Genomic DNA, 24,917 nt, shown 5'->3' with positions numbered 1-24,917 from the left:
ACCCTGAGGGTTAAATTTGTCCAGGTTTGAATTCCATCTCACGGTCACGCAAAATTGTTGCAATAAGTTTTACGTACAAAAAAATGAAGCAAGTTTTAATCGGAAATAACTTCATATCGTTTTGTTTTACGCTCGGCAAACAAGCGTCGCGAATCTCAAGAACCTAATCCATCCGAAGCAAATCCGAAGCCTGTACTTCCCATCATTCCCATGGTGGTTGAAGCGCCGCTCAAGGAGCCCGCGTAGACACTAGCGCCAGATTCCCCTCTAGGTATTATTGTAAGAAACTCTATGATCGAAATGGTATCTCAGCAGCTGTCCGCATATACCTGTCAGAAACGTGCACGAACCGTGATTTTGCGGCTTGGCCCGGCCAGGGCCCGACACTTGTAGAGACGTGCCCTTAGCCTTAATGTCTTTCTTTAATCATCTTTAATAGGTTTGCACATAAAAATAGTACCAATTTAGTTTCATCCAGAGGTTTGTTATATACTAAAAGTTCGTATATTATGAACAGCACAAGGACCAAGAAAATAGTAATACAGGTATTAGCCACAGGCGGCGTGGGTGTCCGTCTTCTTTTGTGTGTGTGTGTTCGTGTTTCGGAGCTTGGTTTGTAAGCACATAAAACATGCCTACGTGGGGCTGCACTAAGATGTGTTTTAAAGGATTCTCTTTATTTTGTGAGAGTAATACCGTTACAACATAAATCAAAACAATATGCGACAGCATCTCATTTTCATGGGCACTAGAACAACGGCGATAATTTGCTAAGCACATTCACGTGTGGACATGTAGGATCACTCATTCACCCAAAATATGGTTGATATGCTGCTCACCATGGGCCCGCGTTGTCGCAATCAGTAATTAAATAAGGAACGCTATTGTACATACAAAACACTCATCCACACACCGCAGGTTCTGCCGAGAAAAAAAGGGGGTTTCAGTAGGCTGTAGTTCCGGGCTAAAACCATATGAAAGCTTAGAAATGTACCAGAAAATATTGAGCAATTCGCAATGCCCACGAACTATAGGTGGCGCGCCGTGCTTTTCAAGATGGCGCCAGGAGGAGGGTCAACCAGTTTGTTAGCATAGGAACAGATAGTACGTGCGGACGTACGGCCCCGTGCCACTTTCACCGGATGAAGTTATGAGCTGTGCTGAAATGGATATGAGACTAAAATGCTTTCCCAAACCATGGAAAGTGTTAAGTACTCGCCACCTAATTATTTGCTGCGGCGTGAAAGGTTATATTTCAGCTCTGTTACCGTGCATAACGATGCTTTGCGAAATCCTGTGCGTGCTACATAAAACTGCATGAACTAAAATTGACGTATGAGCAGAACGGCACTCCGAGGTAGTATGCACCGAGCCAACGTTTATAGACACGTTTGTACCGAGCCTGCCTTACAGATTTGCCGCAGTAGTTGGCCGCCAGCGAGTAGCGCCATCGCTGCTGCACGGGAGCGCACGTTTAACGTGGTGATGGTTTCCAAACATAATACGCCGTCGTCATTACTTGTGCAGCCGGGAACGCGGAGTTACGTCTTCAACGGAACACAGGCATTTAACTTCCCATTCAGTAGCGCTTGTGTCACCATGCTGAGACTCTAGCCGTGTGCAATTCACTTCACTCGCATGTTGCAGGCTCGATCAGCACGATCGAAACATGAATGTCGAAAAGAATGCACACGTATCCTTTTCGCGACGTCGACGAAGTTAGCCGAGAGGCGTGGATTATGGCTGTGACTGCACGTTCCAACGCTCTAACCATTTCGCTTCTCTGGTCGAGCTCGAGCGTGTTGGCGGCATGCGGCGCTCCATAATATCCACAATAATTGATACATGCAATGCACAAGAGGAACTATGCTTTTATTTTGATCTCGCTCAAGGATATTATACATTAAATACAATCAAACTGTCTTACGAGCGTGAAATAACATTAACGCACGGGGGACGTGAAGTGCAACTCGCTCCTCGTGAGTTAGCAGCTGGTCGTTCACCGTCGCTGTCACTCTCGGTGCCTTCACAGTCTTCTACGTCCAGTGAAAAATCCTCGTCGTCAAGGTGGTTTCTTTGAACATCACTGCTGAAAGCAATCTGAAGAATTTCCTCCGCCGAACGACTTCGACCACTCCGCGTCACCACGTTTACAATTACAGAGACGTCTGGGCGCGGAGAACATTTCGCTCTCAGATCGGTCAACGACCAAATCGCTTGCAGTGTGCTGCCACCTATCAACAAACGTACAAAAACAAGCGGCGCAGCGCTGTGAAACCTATGAAACACTGGCGAAGGACGGCGTGGAAAGCGTTCGCTCCACGAAAGGCGTGGAGCAGACGCGTCCTCGAATGATTGAAACGTCGCTCGCACGATTAGTAACAGCGCTTTGCTGACAAAGGATAGAGGCATATTTTAAGGTATCGACAACTTGAGATCGCTCAGTTTTACAAGAGCACATCGCGAGCCGGCGCGACCTCCCGCGTAGTGTTATGGGATTCATGCACTACAAGAAACACTGACCAATGCTATATACAAGTAAAACAGGGTGAGCTTCAACTGAATATGTCAGACGATAACATTTAACTAACCTACGTGGCTACAGAAAGCCTCGCGAAGCTGATAGTATGCGTACGCTGTGGGCTAGCATTGAAAGCGCGAGTCGCCACGTATTTTCACTAAAACTTCGCGCCTTGCAAGAACGAATCAGATTTCTCGTGTCACGGAGGGCCCATGCAGTTTGTTCACTGATGCAGGGAACATGCCAAGTCGTAGTGTTCCTTCCTTGCCAACGCGTTAACACTGAGGTTAGCCCAGCCGAACAAGGGAGCGACTGCGTAGTGCTGCTGTTTTGTCGTCTACTAACCCTCCTCGAGAGGACGCTCCTGAATTCCGCTTGGCGGCGCGACAGTCTATGGGCATTGCGAATAACACGAGCGAGAACGTCTTGGTACACTGGCTCCATAATATAAGCAAAGAGTAACCAGTTCTTTTTAACACCACTAATAACTTTTGCGAGACTTTTAAAAACCGTCAGCACATTGTACCTGGGCTATACAAGTTATTTATTTGTTATTATTTTTTTACATACGCTATGAGCGGTCCAACGGGCAGCGACACAGCAGAAAAACTTGGTCTTTCTGTTCCGACTTTGTAGCTGCCCGCTACGTGCTAGAGCGCGTTTCGAAGGACTTTAACAAAGTCTTTCCATCCATCCATCTATAACGAATTTTTTTAAATGTCTCCTGCGGGGCGATAGTAAAGTTATATTTCTTCAACTAGGTGGCTCAAATAAATAGACATTACTTTCACAACAAATTGAAATGCATGATTCATAAATGAGCACGATTTCTATGACTAGATTTCGTGGTTCATATCATATTGCGATTTTGGGACGTTAATCTCCTACAGTTAATAATTATTAGATTTGAGCTAATCACTTCATCGGGAAGTTTGCAAGGCATGTCCACTTGGAAGAAATTGAGGGTTGGCACCGATTTCGGTATATGCGCTATGAAACACGCGGTAATAAGATGCACTGCTGTTCCACTTAACTTCTTAGCGAGACACTGTTTTATAAATCAAAGTAAAAAAAGAAAGAAAACAAATGGATTGTTTATTTACTCCATCGCAAACTTGGAGAAAAATTATCTCGAAAGCAGTGCCATCCCGAGAATTAGCTTCAAGTAGACGCATGCCGTGTTAACTCATTTGCTATAATAAGGTTGAAGTATGTGTTACAAAGTAATATGCAGAAGCTTAATGAAATTTTGTTAACTCTTCAAGTCGGCGTTATGAATTTTCTTTGCAAGTAATGTGCGCGTCCTGGAGTGATGCAGCTTGACGGCTAGGACTGTGTCATTGTCGAATTGTGCTATTTGCCAAAGCCACTGTTTGAGTAGGACACCAGATCTACGAGACCGAACGTATATTGCTTTATGATGTGTTTATGATGCCTATCTCAGAAATCAACTCGAAACTTATGACGCTGTTCATCGGTGTTCTTGATAATATTCTGAAAGTTAAATGAACACCTCTCCGATTTATGGTGTGAGTGAAATTTGCAGTGAAAGTTAGTTGAGGAGCTAGTCTCAAAGCGTCCATTTAGTGGACTGTCCAATTCGGTCGCCGTTGATCGGCCAGAGCTTGACGAGCAGCGCGCCCTCTGTTTTTCGGTTCTTCTTCCACAACGTCATCTTGACACGATGGAGCTTCCGCAACTCTCGACATAAATGAGAGAAACGGAATGGCCGCGCGAATCTCGGAGGCCATGCATTAACACTGACTCTGTGATTGCGTTAGTCTCTCGAGTTCGGTGTAACGCGGCCTCCCTTTTAACGCACCAGTGCGATTACGCCCCGGCTTGCCGCTTTTTGCAGCAACGGAGCGAGCTCTGATGACGTCAGGCTGAAGTGGACATGTTCATTAGATGGACAGTTCCAGAATAGCTCCTTTGTTTGTCCAATCTCAAAGGAGAAGGGGATTGATAATGCAACGATCATGCCCTAACGCCATTCCTTATCGCCCCCCATCGCTGGTCACAGCGGCACACCGCATTCGCTGTCAGCGGGATCGGCCGGCCGTGAATAGTGAAAACAAGAGCGCGTGGCGGGCAAGAAATGACACAGAATCAAGCAGAATAAATCGTTACATTATTCGCCTCATTTTTTTTCTTTTCGTGAAACAATGCGCGGTGATAAACCACGCTTTCCAGATTCGACATTATCACCTGCAGCAATTTTGCGCACGGACTGAGAACAAGAAAGCTGAAACTAGCAGAGTCGCGGCCTGAAACGGCGCGGTTTTCGAAGACGTGCCGTGAGGCACGTTGTGGCTAGCCGTCGAGGCCTCTTTCTCGAGAGCTTTTTGCTGACTCAGGATGACATCGACTTCGTTCGTTACAGTGTGTATCTCTTCTCGAGACTGGTGCCTGCCTTGCGGCGGCGATCCGGGCGAATTCTCGTCTCTTTCGTCTCCCTCTGCTTCGTCATCGCTGACGTCGTAATAATCGTCATCGTCGTAAGGACGCGCGGAAGACATCCCGGACGCCGGAGTGTCGTCAGTTGTGAGCGAAATATCGCCCAGTGCGGGTCGTTCGTAGTCTTCCGTGCATCCAAGCTGTTTCAGGCTTAACCGGACCACTTTGCTGCCGCCGGTCATGTTGGAAGCCGATGCTTCTTCGAAATCGCACTTGACGTGGCGCAGTTCTCGCCGGAACTTTGCATTGCGCGTGGCTTTCTCCAGGTGTAGGATCCAGGCCAGCCGACAGTCGCAGCTGAACTTGTTGCCTGCGTGTGGATAGCAAAGAGTAAGAGTACTTCAGAGGGAACTACGCAGTACACAACGGCCGCGCTGGTTGAAACGCTGCAAGTATACCTTAACACAATGTGTTGACGGGCTAGTTGGTTCTCGCCCATAGTAGGCAGTTTTAGAATAGCGTACGCAAAGCTTTGTGTTGGCTTTTCGCGCAACTGCGCATGCGTCGTACGCTAACCGCTTGAGGGCTCCCGTTAAGTGACGGAAATAGCGGGCCGCAAAGGTAACGCTAACTTAGCGTACGCTATTCTAAAACTGCCTATTAACTTTTAGCGCAAGAAAACGACACAGGAAAGACGAAAGGACATGGCGCTCAATTGACCTGGTCAACTGGTCGGTTGAGAATAGCGTTGTGTCTTGTCGTGTTTCGTGGGTAGTTTTGTCAGGCAAAAAGTTACTATGCTACAAGTAGTGCTTCACACAACGCGGCCGTGGCAGTACAGACGTGCATGCTCGTTTTGCAGCGAAGCTGTATACCTCTCGCTGGTCGGAAACTTTCGTGGCTTCAGCTCAAAACTCCTATAGTTAGCGTTGCGCACGTGTCAACGATAGCCTTTCGGGTACGTTTTCGGGTAATTACTGGTTGTGATTATAGTGTGCTGGCGGAGACAGTTCTCACGTAATAATAATAATAATTGTTAGGGTTTAACGTCCCAAAACCACGATATGATTATGAGGGATGCCGTAGTGGAGGGCTCCGGAAATTTCGACCACCTGAGTTTCTTTAACATGCACCTAAGTCTAAGCACAGAGTGCTCACGGATTGAAATGCGGAAATTTAGGGCTAAGTAATGCACATACCTTTGTTTCTACGCTCTTGACCTTGTCTTTACTTGTCTTTAACCTTGTCTTTAGCGGTCAGTTTCGTAGCGACATGACGAGGCGATCTCGACTAGCTGCGCATACCAGTCCTCATAGAGTTTCTTACAATAGAGCTTTCTCTCTCTCTCTCCTAGAGGGAAAACTGGCGCTGCGAGCTGTTGTATGCTAGAGTTACTGTATATGCATATACAGTAACTCTATTGTATGCTAAGGAGCCTACATGACCGGCCGGTCATACGGGCTCCCTATTGTATGCATGGGAATGCTGGGATATATGAGCTTCGGACTTGACTCAGATGGGTATCGTTCGCGAAGAGCCCGGACGCCTCGAAGGCGCGTCTGGCTTCTGGCTTCGACACGTTCCTTACGTCAAAATGATTGATTTCGTACTGAAGGAGCACGTAGTAAGCTATTTATTTTTTATCAATGTACGGAAACGAGTTTTATTTAACTATGCGTTGATGTTCACTTTTACGAAGCGTAAAAAGTAACGAACGGACGCTAAGCCTGGAAGGCAGACGACAAGGCCAGCGTTCACTCTGCGACTGCTTGTCGTCTGTTTCTTTCTTTCGTTGTTTGGTTATTCCGTACAGGTAGGTGGACTTTTATTCTAGAGTATAATACGCGTGAATAAGATCGCTTTATAAAAGTTTTGTTTTAGAGAAGCTTCATTTCCGCAGTCGTATCCGCTTTTTAGCCGAAGCCTTGCTCAACACCAGCCAACACAAGCCTCGCAGACACACATACTATAGTGCCTAGAATATATAGTGTATACCGTGCACATACCGGCACTATACACATACCGTGATTCCCATCGCGGCAACGGCGTCCCTTAAGAAATTCACATTGACGGTGACGCCAGATTTCCCACCAGGTATTATTGTGAGAAACTATATGCCAGCCCTAATACTGAAAGATTTGATGTCGCTTTTCAATCAGCAAGGACTGTACAGCTATGCTCTTTTTCCTGGCGTATGCATACACTGGAAACTGGAACGCGCGACTATCTGCCGAGGCACGGCAGCGCGCGGCCGTGGTCGAGGATCGAGTAGATTTAGCGTGACGCAGCCATGTTTTGTTCTTTCGCTACGAGTCTGCTTTGGCGCGCGTCGATTTGAGCTGAGCGAAAACGCTTTCAGCTACGTGCACCCTTCAGCAAGTGTGGCTGATGTATTGAGCCTGGCCAATGGATGTTAGCGAAGGATGGGTGAACAACCTTTCACAACTTTGTGCATAGAATTATGTTGCGTAGTTTCCTATGAGGGGCACGGTATATTTTTGTGGTTGTCAGATATGTGTTCTTTCAGTGTTATGCAAGGACTACCTACAGAATAAGTCATTCTGCCTAAAAGGAGCCAGAAGAGCGCTCAGAGCAAAGAAAGGAAGACCAGCACGGCACGCACCGAACCTGTTTGTTATATTTTTGTTTTGAAGAGCCTTTGTCTCCAAATATGAGTATCTGTTAGCGAATAAATTGGCTGATATAGTATACAGCGAGTCTATTGTAACGGAGCTTTAAGATTTAGGTGTTTGCAGATGCCCGAAAGCTTTAGGGGTATAGACTTGGGCCGTCAATCCATCGACAAAAAGTGCCGGGGATCGAAAAACCTAATTGAAATAGAGCGTGAAGCTCAGAATTTAGTTACGCTCATAAAAAAGTAATATTACGCTTCTTTGTACTGCATCTCTCGGCACATCTAAAGAGGGCGAAGTATGTAAATTGTCCTACAATGCTGTGAGATGTATACCACTATTGAGTCGGTTGCAAAACTCGGTAAATAGTATGGTAGTGTCAAATAAATTTTAAACTAACACATTATATTTGCTCGTTGTCAATAAAATAAATAAAAGTTTATGCCTGCGCCATCTGTTCTCGTACTGATTTACAAGCTTTCACCATAGCGCGGCGATTTTTCAAAGCTTACCAATTTTTCGCAATTTCTCAAAATGTTCCATACCGCAAATAACTGTACTTTCAAAACTAGGTAGAATGGAACTTTTCCTCATGAAGGCAATAATTTGTATACACTGTAGTTGTCTAATATCATTCTATGTGTTTCTATCTTGTTCGAGCATAAGAAGTTTGGAGTCACCCCGGAGCTCATTTTCCGACCTTAAGCGTGGATGACACAGGGGACGTTTTCGTCGTCTACGTACCAATGAAACGTTTGTAAAGCGTACAACGCATCTGTGCGGTCATGAAAACATGCAGACGAAATGCAGACGCTTTCCGGAGGGAATATTGTTTTCTTGCAACGTCTCCGGGCGCGTGGCTTTCTGCCTTGTCATATTGCAACCGGGGCTCTGCGCGTTCTGGAGCGACGAGCTTAAAGCCCAAAGTGTGTTGGTACCATACGTCGGCAAAATATGCGGAGCTCGCTCAGACTCACTCATGAAATATATTTTGCCCTCAGCGCTCACTCGGACTCACACTCACCAAAGTTTTCCTCAGTCGGACTCACTTGGACTCAGACTCACAAAACGTCTTCTTGACCGGACTCACTCGGACTCAAGCTCACCAAGATATTACTCACTTGAACTCACTCAAACTCAGACTCACGGCTCGCTCTGAGTCTGAGTAAGTCGACTCTTCAGTCCATTAGCACATAATAGATTTTTTGGCCGCTCTGTGAATGCTCTTTATCACCGATATCTCGCATAATCTGCGCTCTACTTGACGCCTTTTGATATCGTACCTTCAAATACAACTTGACCACCCGGAACGACGTTTTTATTGAAAGAGATGACTCACACGAGATATTTTTATCAAGAAGTTCCTGTAAGAAAGTTTGCGAGGGGGGGGGGGGGCGGAGGTCAGAACTTACGCCTCTGAGCTGGCGTGTGAACGCTAGTGCGCTGAAGTATGTGCGAGTAGAGGTGAATGCAATTGCGTATAAACGTGAGCTGCCATAAGGCTGATCGTAATGCTGAAGTTGAGTAGATAGGACCATAGATCGGCAAAAAATGTGAAGCTCACTCAGACTCACTCAAGATTAAGGCTCACTCGGACTCAGACTTACCAAAGTTTTACCCAACCGGACTCAGATTCACTAAATGTTTCTCAACCGGACTCACTCGGACTCAAACTCACCAGAATATTACTCACACGGACTCGCACGGACTCGGACTCACGGCTCGATCTGAGTCTGAGTGAACCTGAGTGAGCCGAATCATGAGTGAGTTTACCGACCTATGGTTGGTGGTACACGCATACCGCGTTTAGGGAGTTAGGAAACGGCAAAAAGCAGAAAGTCCATGTTACAAAGACAGACGGCGTTAAGCAGACGTAACGTGTCTGTTTAGGTTTGCGTCAAGGCGAAGAGCGACGTGATCGATCCATCATTCTTTACCTCTTGCCGAGCGCCTGTCGGAACATCTGATTACGAAGAAATATGCTGGTGCCGGTCCGGGAAGCATCGAGCAAACTGCGCAAGGCGCTTTGCTTGCGCGTCTCTTGACGAGGTCGTTTGCCAGTTTTAAGCGGATGGCATTATAGAACATGTATACGCCAGCATTTTCATTCCACGCGACCAAAAATTTATGCGATCGTATGCAGTGCAAAGGAGGTGTTGACCTGGTACTAGGTTAATTAGCTAATTATTAATAACGTCATTGCTTGTACCGAACCACCACCAGTTTTGCTACATATAAGTTTACGTAGCATTATTGCACGTTTGTGAGGGAATACCACCTTCCTCCCAGTGTTTTCCCATTCATCCCAACAGCATTGATAACAGGGTCTTACCTTTCTAAATTATAATCGTATACAAATATTCAATTCGGCTGTGTGCTAATAATTACGTTCCTGCATTAGCAAAACAACTGTTTCTGTCGTGGGAAAAAGAAAATACGCTAAAACTAACGATGGGCGACCGATGGACTCCTGAAGTTCCCGCAGCAGTTCGGCTTTGCCCTCTATATTAGAGCTGTGCGCGGGCCGTATTTCCGAGCCCGAGCCCGGCCCGGGCCCGCTGACATTGTCTAAGGCCCGCCCGAGCCCGACGGCAAAGGGCTGCGAGCCCGCCCGGCCCGGCCCGACGTACGAAAACACAATCCCGGGCCCGGCCCGGCCCGGCTTTTTGAAGGTTCGCTGCGAAAACGAAACATCGTTTTCCGGTAATTTGGCATGCAACAAATATTTTATTTGCAGTGCATACCTGCGACAGCGCGGCTCTGTTGCTATACAAGTAGACGGCCTCATGCCAGCAACAATGGAGTTCGCTCGTCAAAGCCGTCACGTGTATGGGGTATGCCCATGCAATGGCCCATGCAAGCATCAGCTTGCACGAAGGCGATCTACGTCGGGTCGCTCGTCGCTGTCGCGTGCATTTTCACTCGTATGGGATTTGGCCTTAAACCTAACGCGGAACAGTCGCGTGGCGCCGTCACTAGCTCAGGTGGTGTTACTTCTCTGTTTGTTAGAGTGCAACAGAGGCAGTGCTTTACCTGCTCCCCTTTTGTTTAAAGTAGCGAATAAAAGGAAAAGCGGTAAAGGGCGGTCGCGGAAAAGGCGCTGTGTGCGTGCTGGAAAACAATTCCCGTTCATTCTCTGCATTTCGGGCTTGAGTCGGGCTTTGCGCCGGGCCCGAGCCTGGCCCGATAAAACTCCGAGTAGCCCGAGCCCGGCCCGGGCCCGAGCCCGGCCCGCGGGCCGGGTCGGGCTCGGGCTTTCGGGCTTTCGGGCTACCCGGAGCCCGTGCACACCTCTACTCTATATACTCGTTCTATTTATAGATATACGCAAAGGTCAAGGTTGGATTTTTAATGGATCGCCCAATTTAGCAGGTTTCGAAAAATTTTCCTGGACAGCGCTGATACGAGAAAATTGGAGTTTGGGACGTCACACTCACCTATTGACGCCAAGGTTTGACGATAAGATTGTGAAGCAGAAGTTATGCTTTCATTTCTCTTCTCTAATAATGCGAGCACTTTCCCGCTAATTGGGTATTTTGAGAAATTCACACATTTGTTCATGTAGGATTTCCTTCACCAGTGAGCGGCTGCAGAGCACGCGGCTGGAGAGGCTGGAGGCTAAGGGGGGGGGGGGGGGTACAAAGTGTGCCCCATGCTTTTACTCAGCCGCACTTGTCCGTTCATTGCTTAAAAAGCAGGGTCATGTGGCCATGCAGGTTTTTGACGATGATGGCGGCCGAAGGCCCCTGATGACTTCCAAGAAAAGTTTACTGGCCATCTTTACTCCCGGATAGCCACGAACTAAATGCAGGCCATTGTGAGAAGCACGTCATGGCTTGATTTTCATTTGTTCATGCATTGTGAAGCATGTTGTCCTTTGGACTCGACCAGGGGGGAGGGGGGCTGCGACAAAACTTTGCCCCCCCCCCCCCGCCTCTAATGGGGAGCCCTGCGCACGCCTACGGATTCCAGAGGATGGGACGCGGAAGTATTCTTGGAGCCAGAAACGGACGCTCGCGAAGTGATGACACTGACAGATTTGTGTGCACAGAAAAAAAGAAAAAGGGCCGAAGTGGAGAGATGAAACGCAGAATTGCGAACTGACTGCGGAGATACAAAAATAATAGTACAAAACTAAATGGGGAAACATTTGCGAGCGTTCTGCTCGGCTCGGCACGATTTTGACGGATTTCGTTGGCCGATTTCATCCATCTTATCGAAATCAGTGGAGCTACCTCTGGAAACGGTATGCTGTTCTTTCTCTTTTCACTTCCGTTTCCTGCTTCTTTCACGCTCGCAGGACGAGAGCGACATCTTGCGAGGCTTTCATTTCCGAGAGTGTTTTTCGCATCTGCTTCTTTAGACGTTGAGTGCCCGGCCGTTGCCGCCCGGCAAAGAGGAATGGTAGATCACGTTCCGATGTGTCGATCAATCATTTTCAGCAATCATAATAAAGCTGTGTCGTGACGGAGAAATCCAGAAGGCGGTGAATGCAATGAACGACATGTAAACACACAAAGAAAAATTGGTTCGCGATATCGTCAGTTGTCGGCACTATTTAGCTCTGATGCTATGAAGCTACAACAGAACACAAAATCGGTGGACAGAACCTTACGCACAATTTATAAAGGCGGCTAAGGTACCTACAAGCAAATAAGTGAAGAAAAAAACAAAAACACGAGCACCAGTGGACGCGTTGAGTACGGATAAGCCCAAAGCAGTAGTTATTACTTCCAGAAGAACACGAGACTCATGGGTGCATGGCATAAATATGGAGTAGGTATAGATCCAGATACACACAGCGGTAGCTTGACTGTGCAGATAAAGGTATTTTGCGGGGTGAAATGCCGAGCCAGGTTATTGCATCCTTTAATCCCGTTAATACTGAATAATTTCCGGTCGCTCCACAAATCGTTCGGCTCGTCGCGCGACCAGAAGAAGCCTTCGTCGCGCCGATAGGTCCGAGACGGATTTTCGTCGTCGGGAGAAAAGCATCGCTTGTCGCTAGCCAATCAAAACGCGAGGTTACGAGAGAACGGAAGGCAATGCGTGTATGTCTACGTACGCCGTGGAAGTAGAACGCTGCCAACGTGGCCGTGGCTCTCATGCAAGCAGCTGCGCTGAAATTCGTCTCCCTTCTTGCCATGATACAGCACGTTTAGGTAGAGTTGGTGGCATAGGCGTGCGCAGGGTTCCCCATTGGGGGGAGGGGGGGGGCAGTGTTTCATCCCAGCGAGGCCACCCCCCCTCCCCATGCTTTACAATGGATGAAAAACTGAAAATGAAGTGATGGCGGCGCTTTTCGCAAAGACCTGCCTTTGGTCCCTGGCCTTCCCGGAGTAAAGATGAGAAGTAAAGAGTTCTTGGAATGCAACATCTGGAACCCTCGGCAGTCATTATCGTCGAAAACAAGCAATGACGGGTCAGGTCCGGCAGAGTAACGGTATGGGGCAGACTTTGCCCCCCCCCCCCCCTCTTTTAGTCCTTTTCGGCTTAGAGTGTATATCTTCCCAGTGTGAACGGGGCTCCAGGTCAAGAAATGAGGCCGAAAAAGCCAACCGTCTCGTTCCTGCCTGTGCTAACCTCGCCACCAGTAAGATTAAAGAAGCTCCATCGGAGATTAATTTGTCGCACAAGGCGTCTATAAGGTCAGAGAGCGTCTTAAAGACGAAGAAACAAGAAGATTAAGAGAGGTCAGATGTAACAACCGACGCTAGGAGTAGCTGAGTCATGGAGTCCTGATGATTCTTTTGTTTAGGCTTCCTCGAATAAAACGATGCGGTGACCCTTGCTCGCAGGCCCACGTGGCGCAAGCATGTGCGACGTGGCGATGTCTCGATTCCTCGTTGCGTCGGGACCAATAACACATGTAATCACTGGGAGGCTGTGCCGAAACGATGTCTATTCGCGTTTCACTCGCCAACGCGCGTAGCCTGCTGTATGCTATATCAAAAGGCCAGAGCCCTGTCACACACCCGTAAAGGAAAGGCGGCTTTGTATACATGCTCGAGCGCAACTGCGATAAAGAGAATAAAAGTGAAGTATCTACGAAGAAACGTTTTGCTTCTTTTGAGCGCTTTTCTTGTTCACAACGTGCGGGGCCTGTTCTTCGTTGATCAGCTTGCTCGTTGAGCAGGCCGAGAATAAGACTAACGGTAAGAAAACGCAGCCTGGTTTCTATGTTGGTTGCGCCTGGAGAGGTTGTGCCACTTATATAGAAAGTACGCATCCACCGTGGTGAGGGGGTATGTTCTCTCGATCCTTTGCTACCGCTCTTCTTTAGGAAGCACGGCGGCAGGAACCGATCTGTCGGCACGAATGTATACTGTATATAAGGTTGTCCTGTCTCAAAGGCATGCCGGCTGAGGGCACGGGCTTGGGGGTGCCGTGTGTTTGTGTACGCTATCTTCTTCTCCCCTCGGTCTCTGTTCTACGAGTCAGTCTCGCGCATATGGGCTGCCCGAGTGCCGTCAAGGTCAAGTGCACGAGGGCGAAATCTTCTCGTGCACTTCTTGCGGCTCGTGTTCCCGTTGGTCTACGTGGTGCATGGCACACATAGCTGTTTTGAGAGAATTATGAATAAATATGCTAGGGCGCATGGACTACCAAAAACGTTATTGTAATATAAAGAGTCTATGGGGTTGTGCAATATCTTATTTCCCCAACCAAAACTAGCTTCTGTGGGCGCAGGAGGATATTTTCTAAATCTTGCAATGCATGTATGTATGTATTTAGGATAACTATATATATTGCGCATGTTGGTTTAGGTTAATAATGAAAAAAGCGCGACTTGCCCGGAAACTCCTTCCTGTGTTCTTTCTGAGTCTCCGTACAAGTTGTGCTTTTTTCAGAGTTTAAGGGTTCGAATTCACTTGGTTTCGCGATAGAGCAAGGTTGTCCGGCTCCTACTCGACTAACCCTGGACAGACTTTCGACCCAGGTTCGATATCCAGACATGGACAAATTGTCATTGAATTAGCTGCGAAACTTTTCGAAATACCCATTTATTCTTTTTTCTTTGCAGTTCAGTCCTCCCCGTGTTCGCGGATTTTGAGGAATCGATTCGCTCATATCTATTTGTATGTCTGAGCTTACATCATTATGTTGCCAGAATCAAAATTTTTAAGCAAACCAACGCGAGCGTTGCAAAAAATAAAAGCAAAAAATAAAAGCCCACCTAACCTATAGAACCATCAATAAATAGTCAGAAAATGCGTCTCCCCTCACCGGTGAGGCTCATGTCGAAGGACTCGGCGTCAATCTTGGCCAGGTCCTGGATCGTCCTCCAGGTAATCGTGAGCAGCTGGTTCTGCGACAGGTCCACGGACACCAGGTTGGGAGCCCCGCGGAACATGTTCGCGGGCAGCACGCGCAGTCGGTTGTACGACATGTAGAGCACCGTCAGTTGCGGCAGCCCTTCGAAGGCCAGCGGGTCGACTTCGGACAGCTCGTTGTACTTGAGGTCCAACTCGGCCAGCTGGGGCATGCCGCTGAACACGCGGGCCTCGAGGCGCGTCAGCTTGTTGCGGAACAGGTCGAGCCTCGCTACGCGCGCCAGACCGCGAAAGCTTTGCTCGCTTAGCTTCTGGATCGCGTTGTCGCTCAGCTCCAGCTCGCGAAGGGAGCCCAGGTCTTCGAACGCGCCGTCGTCCACCAATTCCAGCTGGTTGCGCTCGAGGAACAGATGCGTCAGGGAAGGCAGGTTCTTGAGGGAGCCGGCCCGCAGCCTTCTCAGCTTGTTGTCGGCGAGCTCGAGCTTCTTGAGGCGCGGAAGGTCCGCGATGGCGTCTGCGTCTAAGCTGGTGATCTCGTTTGAGTCCAGTGAGAGGACCGCGAGCTGCGACAGGTTGTGAAACGCGTGTGGCTTGACGTCTCCGAGCTCCGCTTGGGAAATCTTGACACGTTCGATTTGTGGCATGTGGAGCAATGCCAACGTTGGCACAAAGTCGAGCTTATATTCGCTACCGAACGCCGTGAACGCTACAGAAACGACACTCGGTTGCCGTTCGAACGACTGAAAGACAATATGATCCACCGGAAGTTTCCGTCCCACGTAACAGGTGACTTCGGCAACTTCATCCATGTCATTGGCGTCGCAACGACAGTACATGGGCTGGTCAATAAGGTTGCAGAGGTCAGGTACCAGATCGTCCGAACCCGCACGACGAACTAGGACTAGCAGCCAGGCAGCTACCAGAAGGGCAAGTCCAGATGGCCTGAAGTGAAGGAAAATAAAGGATGAAAAGTAAGGCATATAGAAGCTCTAAAATGTTTTTTGCAACTCGAATCATAGTGTCGAAACTTCGAATCGCTTAGCATGATTCACTCTACTTTGCTCAACGTTAATTTTTATTCCTTTTTTTTTGCAGAATATGCTCGAAAGCCTGATGAAGTGTCATACAGAACACTCGCAAAGTGGTATTTTAGTTGCAATAAAGCTACATCAGTAGGTTTTATTCAGTACACCGTCTCCATTAAGTCTGACGCTCGGTGTATAGGACTGGCGCTAAAATTCAACTAACGTTCAATGTACAACCTATAAATTGTAGATGCGTTTCTTATACTTTGTTTATATATTATTATAGACATGAAAAGCCTTATCGCGCGAGGTAATAAGGTACGGTGCAAAAAGCGAAAAGAGCTTGATTAATTTATTGATGGTTCTATTACAGCCGTTTTCCTGCGATTGTTCTGTAAGGGTCATGTTTTCTGCCAAGCCTCAAACATAAGGGAAATATTCCGTTTTATGGGCTCCTCACCAAAACAATGTTATCTGCCTTGTTCCAGTGTTCAAGATCGTACGTTACTTAGCTTCCCGCTTTATGGCCTTTGTGCGCTAACATGATCCTCTGTCTTTCCCTTTGTTCTATGTACAACTGCGAATGATTTCTAGGGCGTAATTCAGAATTACTCTTGTGCACTTTGATGCAGTCTGAGAGTACGTAGCTAGCCAGTCTCAGAAAAGCGATAGGGTTTTTCTCAGAAGGATTGATTGGTTTTCTATATTAGAACTCATTTAAAGTTATAATGAGCTTTGCGATAATACTTATGTAGAATATGGTAAGGTAAAGTTTTAAGGGTTGATAAAGTCAAACAGAAATAATAAACCCTGCGATAAAAGTTGACGGGTAAACGGAGTGAGAAATGTAGCAGTGGGAAGGCGGACAGAAGCGGTACTTTTTGCTGTCTAAAAGCTAACCACAGCTTGCACTCGAAGTCATTTATATTCGAATGAATCGGATGCATAGGAATTGTTACTGTACTTAAAAGGATTTGCCGGACCAATCTGCATAAAGATGCAGTTCAAAAGAAATCAGTTACAGACTAATAATGGTAAAACTTGGAACTTTTTTGCTAGGTCTTGAAGGTTTTTATTGCTCATTAAGAATGATCTCAACATCTGAGCAATCAAGGCAAGAATGGAAAAAAGAGATTACGTTTAGAACTTCGTTAGCATGCAACTCGAATATATATGCAACAATTCTATATATGTCACAGTTCTGTAACTAAACCCTCGCCGAACATTTAAAGCTAATGAAATCAACGTAGCTTGAGAGAGTTAGCTTTCTGACATGATGTTTATAATAGGCGGGATTCACAATAGCGCAGCCAATACCGGTACCCCAATTTTAGATGCTTCATATACTTTAGACATTTTTAGGCTGCGTATAGCATCTTCAGTTGAAGAAAGTCTGTTTTATTTTGCATTGTTACATGGTTTATACGCTTATTCTTCCCGTGTTTTATTTAGAGGAGTTTAGTGCAATGATTATGTGGGTAACTGCACGCCCACATTTAACAGCGCAGCTGTTTGAAGCTAGCCGCAATGTGCGGCCTATCGGAAAACTATCACCACCATGAACGGGTATGTGCCACAGAATTTGGGCAGGTCCCACTACTCACTGCTAAGGCGTGGCCTGCAGGGGCGTAGCCAAGGGGGGGTTCAAACCCCCCCCCCCCCCGAAATTTTTCAGTTTTGCTTGCGTATATATACACGCACACATACAAACGCACGCACGAACATACATAAAGTATGGTTAAACCCCCCCCCCCCGAAAAAAATTTCTGGCTATGCCCCTGGTGGCCTGTAATAACCCTGAGAACGAGTGCAGAGAGAGAGAAAGAGAGAGAAAAAAAGAAAGAGACAAACAAACAGAGAGACGGAAAGAAAGATTTATAAAGAGCAATATTCTTGCCGAAAAGAACATTCTTCACGACGCGGGATTCGAGCCCGCGTACCTTCGATCCGAAGGTGAGCGTCCTAACCACTCGGCTACCCAGGAACGCTAGCAGAGCATAGCGTAGCCTTGTATAGTATAGTGTATCAAAGGGGGCGGGAAAGGGAAGTGAGCGTGAGGAGGAGAGATGTGATGATGAGGTGAAGGAAATCCCCCTACTCACTGGTTCACTAAGAGAAGAGGGTATGGAAAGAAAGAGAGAAAGATAGAAGGAATAATGGGAATAGAGACATAAAAAGATAGAAAGTGTTGGAACGACTAGTTGCCATACTAGGGAAAGGGAAAAGCAACGGCGGCGGCGAGAAGAGCCCGAAGCGATGGAAGCCCTACGCCAACGACGACGTGCCCGTAGATCTATGAGAGGTGCAGAAAACGCTCTGTTATGGAGTTGGGGCATCCGTGTCGTGACTAACCAGGCTAAAGCCTAGCAACAACCTATAAGCAGCCAGATTAGTCTTCGGAATCGTCCAGTTTCGCCGTTGCAAGCCTTGCGCGACTTAGTGCAAGCTTCGCCATTTTTTTTTCCTTTACACGTGAAATTAATTCCTTAAATGGCTTCATCGCTTTTGCTTAACTAGACGGCTGCTGTGCGAATGATATGGATACCGTATGTTACTCGTCTTTTATTAAATTATGGAAGGACACAGCAAAAAAAAAGGCGGTTAAGGTCACCCGAAACTCTTCTGAAAACTTGAATGATGGAGCAATGGCATTTCTTCTGTGCGTGAATTTTGTTTCAGTAAATATTTACCCGCAAGAAATCACGTACAGTCCTTGTGCTTGCTGGTACACCGTTATCTGTTGCAGTGAATGCACCGTCCTTATGTAAATTTAAGCTCCAAGTCCTCCGCACACATTGATATAATTTCAAGTATATATTTAAAGGCAGGTCACAAATACGTGTGCGGGCCTGGCGTGCTTATTAGCTTTGTGATTAGCTCGTTTATAAGCAAGTTTCCAGTTCAGCGGATCTTAAGGACAGCGCTGAGAGCTGGATGTTTGCAAAATAATAGGACGTCGTGTTAGCTTCTTAGTCGAATAGAAAATTAAGTGGTTTGATTGCGTCAAAGAAAGGTTGAGATGGCAGTAAAGGCAAAATGAACGCAGATGAGCTGCTGATACACTATTCAAATGCACGCTCACCTTATTAGGCATGGTCTTTCATTATCTGTGCAATTAGCTCGGAATTGCGTTACATTGCTAATTTGAGCTTAAGATTGTGTAGCGTGAGCAACACATAAGGGGAATCAAGAACGAATGCAAGGTGAGGCATGTCGAAGAGCTTGGAACTAAATAACATATGAGTCTCTTTCTCCATGTCTGTATGTATGTAGAGGGCAAGAAATACAGATAGGTCAACCAGGTTAGTATTCCGGTTGCTTCTTGTGCACCGGGAGTGGCCGTGAGGTAGAAAATGTGCGGAGAAAATAAGCGCAAATAAAATCTGGCCCCACACAGCATTCATTCATTCATTCATTCATTCATTCATTCATTCATTCATTCATTCATTCATTCATTCATTCATTCATTCATTCATTCATTCATTGTGTGTGTGCGTGTGCGTGTGTGTTCGCGGTCACGCTGTCCTCTGCTTAAAAATACCGAGGCAATAAAGGCACAACATAGGCGACGTCCAAGCCTGGCTCCTCGCTCTCAGAAAGCGAACCTAAACGTACCTAAACATTGGCGCATGTAGCGAGCCTCAACGAAGTGTCCACGATACTTTGAAATATCGAGAACGTCGATCGCATACAAAGATACCCAAGAAATTGTGTTTGTCATGGGCTCAAGGCGGCGTAGAGGGGAAGTACGTGCGTGTCAGAGGCAGGAGTGGAAAAAGTGGTTATCGTAAGAAGAAGAAAAAAAAGAGCGGCGCTGTTTTCTGCGGGCAATAAAGGAGGAAAGCTCAGGGGAACAACAGAGTAGAGGAGATAGTAGATTTGAAAAAACGTGCGGAGCGGGCGTCCGCACGTATCCATCGACAAAGTGGGGCAGATGCGTGCTGTGTCTCATCGAGGTTCCGAGTACGATGTGTTCTTCTATGACTGCAGCCGCCCAGCGAAACTGGGTCATTTGTGCTGGCTTTGTTCCAGGAAATAGTTACGCGCTGATACACATAGTGCGCGAGGAAAAAGGAGCGCCGCGATCTCCTGTGTTCTAGTGCGCAATAACACGAGTGTCTGCGCGCGAACATAAACAGCCCGAACGATGTTTTTGCAAGAGTAAGTACACATCCTGGACAAGCACTCGCTGTAAGTAACCACGGAAATAATATCGGAGGATTTCGTCCAAGGATGTCTGACGCAAACTTTAAACTACTCGTTACAGTGTATACTTGGTGGTTAACGGTTGAAGACAAAGCGGTGCTCTTCGTCTGCTCTTTGTGAACTTAACGATTTCTATGGTGTTTAGGCTATATGTTCGTGGATAGCGCACACGATACACTTGGTTTGCTTTTTAATTTTTTTGTTCTTGTAATTTGTAGTTGTAATTTGTTGATGTTGTAATTTGTTGTAGTTGTAATAACTGTTGATGAAATATCAGCATGCTGAAGTCAGTTGCTCATTAAATGCAACAGTATTATTAAATGGCTATTGATAAAAAATCAACAGAGAGGAAGCATATGCGTAAGTTGGTTGTTGATTAAGTGCAACAGCTTTAATAAGTGGCATATAAAGGCACGCGTGACTATCACAGAAAAGATAACCCTGTGCTTTAAATAGCGGCTGTCGATAGGGCCTATTCGTGAGCGCGGCTGCTTGACATGATTGATATAATCGCTAATCGTACGCCCTTCGTTCGAAGACGTGTATGTATTTTTCCTCATTGTGCAATGGTGTGAGTTTTAACAAGTAATAAATGTCATTTTTTTTCTCGAACATTCACGTAAAAGCCGAAGATGTGCCACGTAACAATTTTAATATTTGCAGCCCTAGTGTGCTTATAATTATGCGTTTCAAAACCCTCATGTGGTAAAAACTTAGTTCCGTGTCTTCGGCATCTCTCATGATTAGATCGCGCTTTAAACACTTAAGATTCTGGAATTTTGCAATGGAAACAAAGTAGGAGTTTTGGCGAAGACGGATGCTTGAAGTGATGACAAGTCGTTGAGCAAGGGGTGCTTTAAGCTCAAGGGACGTTCCCTGTTCAACGACCTCTCACGAAAATTTTGCAACAGCCTTGTACTACTGAAAACTAATACAATCAACTTATATTACCACGGACTAATGCTATCTGCTGAATTTCTTCTCGCTTCGCTTGGATGATCATACCTACTTGAAAAATGATGCAGAAGAGTTTCAGCAGTCTGTGTCTGCGATCGTCCTTTGTCTTGAACTTGTAACGGAGAAAAAATATCCCCCTAGAAGTAACTATATTTCTCCTGCACAAGTTCAAGGGAAAACAATCGCAGATCCAGACTGCTGAAACTCTTCCGCATCATCTCCTAAGTACGCATGGACATCCAGATATTCATCGTCATGATTCCATAAGATTCATTGTACAGACGATGTAAGCGACGTCTATAGTTCACAGCGCAGACAATCGCACAGAAACGCACGCACCTGGTCCCGCAGAGGGTTCAATGTGATACTTTTGTTTCTCCAAGCAACAAAAATCTTACACTGCGTAAAATTTGCTCGTACGTGTGCGTTCTTAAGGAGTAGCTTTTATATAAGTACTACTTGAAAAATTCTATAACAGAGCGCACGAAAGTGTAGCGACAAGTGACGAAAAGCTGTTTCACTTACATGACAGTAAAACAGTGCAGTGAAGACCAAACAAAGAAATTTGGGAAACACGTCAGACTCGTACGGTCGTCGGAAACGAATCCTGGAGAATTGACGTTCAGGCGTTTCCCAGATGAAGTATTCCAGAGGAAGTAGGTGCGTAACACGGTTGAGTTTTCCAGCGATACTTGTTCTCACAAGAGGAACAGGGACGGACGAGTCGCGGGAACCGATGAGACATGCACAGTTGGTGCACGCTGTGACACTCGCGAATGCTAGCAACACCTGAAGACACGTGGCCCCAATAAAAATAAAAGTAATAACACGATAAAGGAATGTGCAAATACGGGAAAGCAAATTTTTCGCGCGCGGCGGACGGTCCAGCGTCCGCGTCGTCTGCACGAGGAGAGAGATGCGGCTTGCCTGCGGAGCCCCACGAGCCGATAGGAGCGCTTCTGAGCGGCGCTTCGGGGCGGCGTGGCATAGCGGAGCAGAGAGAGAGAGAGTAAATGAAAGGGGGGCAGGGATGAGAAGGCCAGCACTCCTGGTCTCTGCATCTCTGGCAAGGATTCCCGGCCGCTGTCAAAGTTTAGGCAAAGGGTGCACCTACGTGATCTATAGGCTGAGCAGTAAAAAAAAAAGGGGGGGGGGGGCTTATATTGGTGCGACAATTTTATGCCGGATCTGTTCGCTAGACTGTCAGCTCTCCTGACAGTAGCGCCGCCAGAATTTTTTTTTTCGCGTAAGTTCAGCCATACTCTCTGTGTTCGTGCTGCATGCGTTTGTATGGGCGCGTGTAAATATGCACTTGCGAAACAGACATTTTGGGGAATAAGGCATAAACACCTCCCCCTCCCCCACCCACCCGCCCACCCGCCCACCCGCCCACCCTCGGCTACGCCAGTGTCTCGAGAGGTCGTGGGTTTGGCTCACAGCGCAGCGCGTTGTTTTTTCGTCTGCTTTTTGCCATCGTCTTAGTATTTATTTGTGCATTTAGAAATAATAAAGCGAGACGTCATATTGTCTCCTCGACTTCATTATCAGTCGGCTTTACATGAAAAGTGCGATGTTGTAGGACTGCGTATTTTCTCGTCGGGGTTCACGATAACTTGCGACAGGGTGCTTCGATCGCCGGGAACCATTCAGAACTGTTAGGCACAATTTGGCGTTTGCTATGGAATGTGGCCCGGCCAAGTTAAGTAATTAAAGAAGATCAATGCGGGGTCCACTATGTATCGAGTTACCTATAGCTACTTTTCTCAAGTCCGTTAGGCTGTAGTACAATAGGAGGCAGCAGCTGTTAATGGGTGGATCCTGAGCTTTGGCGGTATGTGCCGCACGAACTTGCAACCGCACTTATTTCATTTGTACAACTTACTTGCTTTAATTGTCCATACGTTTTACTGCTTACACCTTTCATAAAAAGAAAAAGTTTCAATGAAGAAGTAACAAGGGTAGCCCGCAAAGCGAAATACAAAACTGCCATGTGTCGCGCTGCTATATATAGCACCAACAGCTTGATTTGGGCGAGTTGGTTCATACTAAATATTGTACGTACAGGGCAACAAATTTAGGAAGGAAAGCAAAGAGACAGGAAAGAGCGCTTTTGCTCTATCATTGTTCTCCTCCCTGAATTTCTTGCGCTGTACCTACGATATTTGCTCTCTATAGTAATTTAACTAATTTATTTACGCAAGCGAACGGTTGAATCAGCTCAAACTGTAAGTCGGGCGCCGTTATGTATTCCATGAGTGTAGAAAAAGATGTGCCTGATATTTTGTGCTTTCTTTTACGTCATTTTCACTACCTTACCACAGGGGCAAAATTATTATCGAGTGAAAAACGGTGAGGTCAAAGACCTTTTGGTTCTACGAATGCGTAGTCAACTCAACTGCTGCTACAGTAGATTGTAAAATGCGAAACATTAGTGCCAACTCCTAGTTCTTACGCCATTCTGGGCTACACTAAAGTATCTCGACTTGCGAGTTCGCGAGTGTCTCATGGGAGGCCGCTGATGCAAAACACGCAAAACCTTTCTGGCACTGTTATCCATCATTCCATGGCTAACACGATTAAGGCGAGTTTCTTGTACAGGACACGATGGCGTTTTCGGTATAAAAGAAACAAAAACGGGCAGTCCTGAAAAAGCGGGTTTCAACCCTGGGGCTCCAGCGAAACAAGATTTCGAAAGAAAAAAAACTTTTATATTCACCAAAGGGAGTATACTTCATTTCTTGAATTTTCTTAGTTGAGGCGTAAGAAGATAAACCGGAAACAAAACGAATGCGAAACCGCGGTAACGCAATTACATTTCGAGTCACCGAACTCATTTTAATGGGTATTTATTTAATTTGAAATGGAAACAAGAATTATCAAGTACATCGCAGGAAGATTGGAGGTGCAGACCCGTTCGCAAGTGCACACTTATGATTTCACTCGCTTTTGTATGTCTTTCGCTCCCGTAGACGTCACGTGATCTTTCACTTATTTCATTCCGGCTTTTCTTTCAAGGAAACGTTCGAATGAGACATATAATAAGACTTTCGCCTCAATAAAAGCTGCTCTTTTTTGCCAATATATTAAGCAGTAGAATAGTAAATACAACTGTAAAAAAATTCTGTGTATATTTATCCACTCATTTTTAATTCTAGTAATTTATATTGCCGCTGCTATTTTCCCGTCGCTGTTCTTGTGGCTCCTTTAACGTAACATTTCTAATACTTCACGTAGAGTACTGGACATTGTCTCGCAATGAATAATGCTTGTACAGGGTCGTCTAAGGTGAGAACCTCATTAGTATTAAAGCCGGTAAAACTAGTACGCTTACTATACTTCACGAGTTTGTCTTCTGATAGAAGAGGAACCCGTTTACGGAACACGATAACAATTTTCTGGATTATGTAGTAAACATCAGATTCTGTGAGGGCTTGAATAAAATGAGCTTTTCACCTTAGATGTGGTCGACCCGGTACATCGTAGCACCTGAAGCTCTCCGCAGAAATTGCGGTGACGCACTGACTTCGAACATGCCGTCAACACGTTCAAGCTGCTCCTTCAAGATGCTGGATACCGGAAGGCTCTTCTTGGATCTCATTTTTCTCTGCAGCAGGAGACGGAGCCAAAAATAAACAACACGCCGCGTCTGCTGCCACCATTTCCCTACCTGAGTCTCATCCAGTTTGCTAAGCGGCTTTCGGAGCTGGCATACAGTCCGAAGCACTTGTCATCGCTGTCTCCAAAAGCAGGAGCCTTGTACGCAGTGCGTGAGAGCTCAGCGATATAACTTGCAAATGGCACATTAGCGATACACGTACTCGGGGCGCCCTGCTAACTTGTAAGCTATCCAGCTTCGCCAAGCCGCTCGCCAGATGCGAAAAGTGTGTCGCGTGGCTGGGCCCCC

General features: G+C 46.5%; 1 protein-coding gene across 1 annotated transcript; it reads right to left on the bottom strand.

The window, feature by feature from the left end:
* Positions 1–2,932: 2,932 nt before the first annotated feature.
* LOC119393231 (connectin) lies at positions 2,933–21,928 on the bottom strand. Its single transcript, XM_037660140.2, has 3 exons — positions 21,539–21,928; positions 14,779–15,767; positions 2,933–5,288 (listed from the first exon to the last, which is right to left on the bottom strand). Coding segments are annotated over exons 1-3 (1,554 nt in total). The 5' UTR covers positions 21,541–21,928; the 3' UTR covers positions 2,933–4,725.
* Between the last annotated feature and the right edge of the window lie 2,989 nt (positions 21,929–24,917).

This window comes from Rhipicephalus sanguineus, chromosome 5 (genome assembly GCF_013339695.2).
Source record: "Rhipicephalus sanguineus isolate Rsan-2018 chromosome 5, BIME_Rsan_1.4, whole genome shotgun sequence".
Classification (NCBI taxonomy): Eukaryota; Metazoa; Arthropoda; class Arachnida; order Ixodida; family Ixodidae; genus Rhipicephalus; species Rhipicephalus sanguineus.
This window is presented reverse-complemented; position numbering and strand designations above follow the sequence as displayed.